The following is a 6725-nucleotide window of genomic DNA, read 5'->3' as shown; positions in this document are numbered from 1 at the left end:
CCATCAACAAACACTACCATCAACCACCATAACCATCAACAAACACTACCATCAACCACCACAACCATTAACTATCACCACCATCAACCATCACAGATATCAACCACCAGAGTTATCAACCACCAATACTTTAAACCACCACAACCTCAACCACCATAAACATTAACCACCACTACCACTAATCACAACCATCAGCCACCACAATTACCAACCACAGCAATCAACCACCACCACCACCAACCACAACTATTAACCACCACTAGAACCAACCACTACCACCAACAATAAACATCACCCACCACTGCCACCAATCACAACCTACCACCACTGCCACCAACCACAACCCAGCAACAATTCCACCACCACTACCATGGATTCTCCATTAAGTGAAAGTAATGAATAAAATATTTTTAACCTGCCTTTTATTATGCTTCAGTTTTATTTCTAGTATATGTAAAAATATATTTTTAAAATATTTCTACATTTTTTAAATATATTCCATCAATCAGGAAAACGATTTTTATGCAACATTTAAGGTTGCGACACGGTCTCAAAATTGTTTAGCCAAAGTTGTGCAGTAAGTTGTGGCAACTTATTTACAACCACACAATAACGTAGCTAATACATGAAAACAAACGTTGTCACACCTGGCTACTCTCCCGACCCATACCTGTAGATGAGAGGGAACACGGAAGCCCACACCTGGCTACTCTCCCGACCCACACCTGCACATGAGAGGGAACACTAAAGCCCACAGCTGGCTACTCTCCCCACCCACACCTGTCTATGTCACACACTCATGCCAAAGAAAACTTATATCAAGTAAATCTAGCTTGTATTAAGCAAGACAATGTTGGGCTAAATATTGATCAGTGTTATCTTATAAGCAGTGAAGCTTGCTTAATGAATATTCTTGGTCGCTAAACGGTGCTCAAAGTTACTCAAGAAGTCCTATAACTTCTCTAATTCATAACTTTTAATGTAAAACTATTTTTGAAACCACTGGAAGCACTGTGAATTAAACAACTGAGTTACAGATATTCACGAGTTAAAATGTCGTCAATACGTACTGGTGGGACGCATGTCAGAGAAGTCCAGGGCAGTATACCCTCCTCTTGAGGGAGGACACAGCTGAGCCGCCAGGTGGCAGCACCAGTCTATGGCGGGGTCGTCATCAGTGACTCGCCGCCTGATGGTCAGGATGAGCGTCCTTCCCTGGTACGGCAGAGTGTCCAGGGTGTCCGGGTCCACGTAGCCCGTGGCGTCCAGGGTGTCAGGGTCCACGTAGCCCGTGGCGTCCAAGGTGTCCGGGACCACGTAGCCCGTGGCGTCCAGGGTGTCCGGGTCCACGTAGCCCGTGGCGTCCAGGGTGTCCGGGTCCACGTAGCCCGTGGCGTCCAGGGTGTCCGGGTCCACGTAGCCCGTGGCGTCCAGGAGAATGGCTGAAGACATACACTAAGATACAGTCACTGTCGTTACTGGTATGTTCTAAGATATAACAAGAAGACATACTGAGCCATCCACTCACCTTACTGCTGGGTTTATTACCTGATGACAAGTCCGTATTTTGGAGAGTAATTATAGCATCTAAACAATGTATTAATAGATTTTAAAAGCCACGGTCAAGGTCATCTGTATCAATTTTCAAGGTCACATTCAAGGGTTATTTATTTCAATTGTGAAGGTCACAGCCAAGGTTATCTGTATCAGTGGTCAAGGTCACAGTCAAGGTCATCTGTATCAATGGTCAAGGTCACAGTCATAGTCATCTTTATCAATGGTCAAGGTCTCATTAAAAGGTCATATAAACTAAGTCAAGGTCACAGTGAAAGGTCATCTGGACCAAGTATCAAGGTCATAGGGATAGATGGGTCACCTGAATTAAGGATCAAAGTTACGGAAGGTCTAATTAACCAAGGATCAAGGTCACAGTGAAAGGTCATCTTGGACAGGAATTAGGTCACACTGAAAGGTCATCCTGAACAGGAATTAGGTCACAGTAAAAGGTCATCTTAAACAGGAATTAGGTCACAGTGAAAGGTCATCCTGAACAGGAATTAGGTCACAGTGAAAGGTCATCCTGAACAGGAATTAGGTCACAGTGAAAGGTCATCCTGAACAGGAATTAGGTCACAGTGAAAGGTCATCTTGAACAGGAATTAGGTCACAGTGAAAGGTCATCCTGAACAGGAATTAGGTCACAGTGAATGGTCATCTTGAACAGGAATTAGGTCACAGTGAAAGGTCATCTTGAACAGGAATTAGGTCACAGTGAAAGGTCATCTTGAACAGGAATTAGGTCACAGTGAAAGGAGATCTGTACCACGAGTCAAAGTCAAAGTGGTAAGTCATCTGAACCAAAAGTTTGGCGTCGCTAAATACTTCATGAAATTATTTATGCACAAGAATATATACAGCAGCGGAATGTTTCGAAAATTTATTATTCATGGAGTAGTCGCCCTTAATAAGTCTATATTTGTAATCAAAGTAGAAGGTTTGTCACCCTTAAGGTGACTATATTTGTAAACAATGTAAGGTGTTTGTCATCCTTAAGGTGACTATATTTGTAAACAATATAAGGAATCTTTCGTCCATAAGGTTGTAAACATATATGTAAACAATGTAAATCTGAATTACTATTTTAAACATGATGAATGAAGCTCTTTGCGTAATTTTGGTATTAATAAATAACCTTAAAAATTATGGTGGAAAATATGAATATTTACCAAGACGCTGCAGGTGAGGAAGGTGAGGCAGGTGACGGATGAGGACGGACAGTTGGACGGGCAGTTGCTGTGGTGTGAGGCACAGTTGGAGGCTCTCGAGGGTGAGAGGCAGGAGGGGTATGGCTGCCTCAGACGAGACACCAGTAAACCGCTTTAAGGTACACTTACTGCCGGGGGCTGTCAGCCTCTCCAAACATTGTTTTGATATAACACTTCTCTCTTTGCTGTATAAACTATAGTCAAGATCTAAGGATATGGTTACCTTCATTTTTGCCAGCACTGACAGTGTAGACAGACACTGCTTTAGTTTGGATGAATCGTATATGATTAGGTAAATGTTGTTAGGTGTCACCTTCTTAAGAACAAGCGGCAGGACAACACACGAGACAACACTCTCTATTAGCCACTCTTGTTTTGTACGCAGCTTCTCACACACGGCTTGGATGACGTGCTCACTCCCGCGGGACTCTGCTACATGCTTATACAGCTCGTCAGTCAAACGTAAATCCATCACGCACAGGTCAATTATGTGAGTAATGAACCTGTGCTCTACTCCCCGGGCACACAACACCCCGGTAGTGCTGACTAAAATGTTCTGCCATCTGGGGCGCTCAATAAACTCTTGTAGCACGCTAAAATCAAACTTTGACACTCTCAGGTGATCTCCCAAGGAGCGTTTTTCCTTACGTACAACATCCACCAAGAGGTCAATGATTGTAGAGCTTTCCCCTGATACACGGTGTGATGCTGGATCACCTCGGTCTTGCTCAGCCCTCAACAAGAGATCGACCAGCCTCCTGCTGGCACAATACTCCTGGTACCTGGCGTGAAAATAGCCAAACACCCACACCACATTGAGGCCCCGACGGTAGCTGGTTCTTGTGAAATAGTTGGACAAGACCTCCTCCTGTGGCAGTCGCAGAGTGTCACACTTCTCCCTAATCTCCGCTTCCGTCTCCGGCCAAAGGTCGTACTCCTGCCTCTGGATCCCTCTTAAACTAATCTCTTCTAAGAACCTCAAAAACTTTTTCACATTTTCGTCACATTTTCCTTTGGGTTCGGTCACGTGTTTGGCTGTGAGTCTGGACACTAATTTGTTGGTTATGAAGTCATGAATCTTCTCGTAGACTTGAGTGTTTGTGGTGAGGTTGTTAAATTCTTCTGGAGCCTCGACACACAGCAGCGCCAACAAGGTCAAGGTGAGTGGCGTGTTGAGGTACTCACCCAGGAACTGACTCATCTGCTCCAGCCGCTGGGTAAACCTCCCTGTGATGACACTCCGTTGGCTCTCTTCCTCCACCAGCACCTTGATGGTTCTCTCGGCGAACTCCACGCGACGTTCTGGAGTGATGCCCAAGACGAGGATGTTGCAGCGAGGTCTGGTGTGTGGGACGAGCTGTGACAGTTGATGGTCCCACCCCGGCCGTGTGGTTATCACCAACCTCACATCCTTGCCAGGCAGGTGCAACAGCTCCTTCACCAGCCTTCCTGAATGGTCGTTGACCTCGTCGTAGCCGTCAATCAGGACTAATATATTTAAGCTCAATATTATCTCCTTAAACAGCTGGAAGTCAGCACCAGAATCAAGAAGTGTTTGAGGCAGCAACTGGCGGAGGAGATCATCGACGGTATTAAGATGTGAGTCCCTGCACTGTACATAGAAAACGAGGTCCACAGTGCCCAGGTGACGTATGGCAGCAGGGTCCTCTACCCACTTCTCGAGGATGAGCTTGAGTAAAGTTGTCTTGCCCATACCACCTTCCCCCGTCAGGAGGACACACTCAGGGACTCTTCCGTCCTCTCGTCTCATGCTCAAGATGTCTTCAAAGTTTATATCCTGACCCTTGGCAGCGTGGGAGGGTCTTGCCCCTATGACAGGATCTTCAAGGAGTCGTAGTCGTGTAAAAGCAAGACTTGGGTTGTAGTTAATGTTGAGGAGGAGCCAGGGTGCGGGAACAATCTGGTACAGAAGTTTATACCCGTCAGTTAGCTCCTGCTTGCTCATCTGCTTAACCTCTTCTGTGATGTGGCTTTTGAACATCTTAATCTCCTGGCGGAGCTGAGGCAAGTATGCCACATCTGAGGGATCCAGCGGCTCTCTGACCTTCGCTAGCAGACCACCAATATACTTGGTGACATCTCTGGTCACGTGGTCCACATCCTGGCTGTTTGTCCCACACCGGACGCCGGCCTCAGCCAGCATCTTAGCCAATAAGTCACTGAGCTCCGTCAGTGTTGACGTAAGATCTTGCTCTGACATTCCCACATTATCATGGGCCAACGTGTTTCGGTGTTGCTTCAGGCTGTAAATGAGGTGTTCAAGTGATGGTCCCAGAGGTCTTGGAGTGGTCCACGTGGGGTCATCCTTCATAGCCAGACCACACACATGTTGCAGGAGTTTATACAACAGGGTGATGTCAAAAGTTGCAGCGTCAGAGGAATCTTTGAGTTTATCCCTCTGGTGATCATCGAAGACACGCCTGTACTGAGCATTGGTGTACCCCAAGTCCTGAGTGAGGTAAGCCACTACTGGGAAGGTGCCCCGGTACGACCACATAAACACACTTGCTAGCGCGTCTCGTCCTGCCTTAGTCACAGCCAGTCCATACCGCAGTCTGTTCACATCTTCCGGTTGGATAACAGGACTCGAGGCCGCCATATTGGGCCGTATGATTCTCACCTCACACAACTGTTGTCAAGTTTCACACAAGCAGTAAATGTCCCACGCTGGTTTTGTTATTATATTATGTTTAAAAACATAACATTGTTTCTCACTGTCGGAGACGGGCAGCTTGTTAGGCTTGTGTAGGCCTTCCTAAGCCAACGACAAACCTTCCTCAGGATGCATCCCTCAACAGTTGACTAATTTCCAGGTTAATGTTTACTGCTAGGTGAACAGAGGTATCAGGAGGCTGAGCATCTCACACTGCCAGGGAATCAAACTCGGATCTAATCGGTGATGATCCGACTGCATTAACCACAATACAGTCACTTAATTGACCACAAATATAAGTGATTTCCAAATAAACCAAATTTTACAAAATGTGTTCACATGTTAATGCAATATTCGGTTCCAGCTTTATTTGTTATTTTCAATTTGTTCTTTAACTAGTTAATTTCTTCTGTCTTTATACTCTTCAGAATTCTGTCATCTGGAAGAACAATTTAACGTTATTAAAACAAGATGTTAGTGTTAAACATTGGGTCAGAAATACATTTTTGAGATCACTAAAACAAATAAAGTTCCAAAGTCTGCCTCCTGAATTTTTTTATATATTTTATAACTTAAAACTTGTCAATATTTTGACCTAACTCCTGTGATCATTGTGGTGTTGGCTTCTGGTTTAGGTAGAGTAATGGTGCTCATTTTCTCACACAGAAATATACGGTGTAGCATTTAGTAATGTTATTCTCTGCCTTTATCTTGCTCTTGTAAGGACCTATTTAGATTATGCAGTTCAGTTTGGTCAACATACAATATACTGGACATAATTTAACTTGAACCCGTAAAGAGAAGAATGACAAAGTTGATCTCAGGAATTAGAAATCTCCCTTATTAAGAGAGATTCAGGAAGCTATGTTTACACATTCTTCGGAAAGTATAGTTGATATTATTGATGTTGTCAAAAGGATGAAAAGTTATATCGAAGGTAGTAATAATAAGTTGTTAACTGCATCAACACAAAATAGAACAAGAAATGATAAATCTGTATCAATAAAAAATAATGTCTGCTTCTCTGTCTATGCGAGCTAGAAGACCCTACTCAGGGAGCTAGCCTCACCTAATTTCTAACAGTAATTCCTGCTGGGTATGTGCCCAACAGGGAATGGCATATATGTAGGGAGTACAACTTTAAAGAGTACCAAAGCTACCCCCCCTACCACGAACTTTGCTATATCATATTAATTAGGCTTTGAATTATTTATTTATTTTCTTGCTAGGGTTCCCAGCTGAGCTTCTGTGTAGATCGCCCTCTCCCCCTCCGCTCTCTTGTGGAC

The 6725-nt window shown here is 44.4% G+C and overlaps 1 protein-coding gene across 1 annotated transcript; it reads right to left on the bottom strand.

Annotated features, from left to right (window-relative positions):
* Nucleotides 1-772: 772 nt before the first annotated feature.
* LOC138350669 (uncharacterized) lies at nucleotides 773-5975 on the bottom strand. Its single transcript, XM_069301850.1, has 2 exons — nucleotides 2727-5975; nucleotides 773-1442 (listed from the first exon to the last, which is right to left on the bottom strand). The coding sequence occupies exons 1-2, from the start codon at nucleotides 5383-5385 to the stop codon at nucleotides 1060-1062; spliced, it is 3042 nt and encodes a 1013-aa protein (XP_069157951.1). The 5' UTR covers nucleotides 5386-5975; the 3' UTR covers nucleotides 773-1059.
* Nucleotides 5976-6725: the final 750 nt, after the last annotated feature.

The sequence above is a fragment of the Procambarus clarkii genome, chromosome 46, assembly GCF_040958095.1.
Source record: "Procambarus clarkii isolate CNS0578487 chromosome 46, FALCON_Pclarkii_2.0, whole genome shotgun sequence".
NCBI classification, from domain to species: Eukaryota; Metazoa; Arthropoda; class Malacostraca; order Decapoda; family Cambaridae; genus Procambarus; species Procambarus clarkii.
The sequence above is the reverse complement of the archived record's forward strand: the minus strand, read 5'-3'. Positions and strand labels throughout refer to the sequence as shown.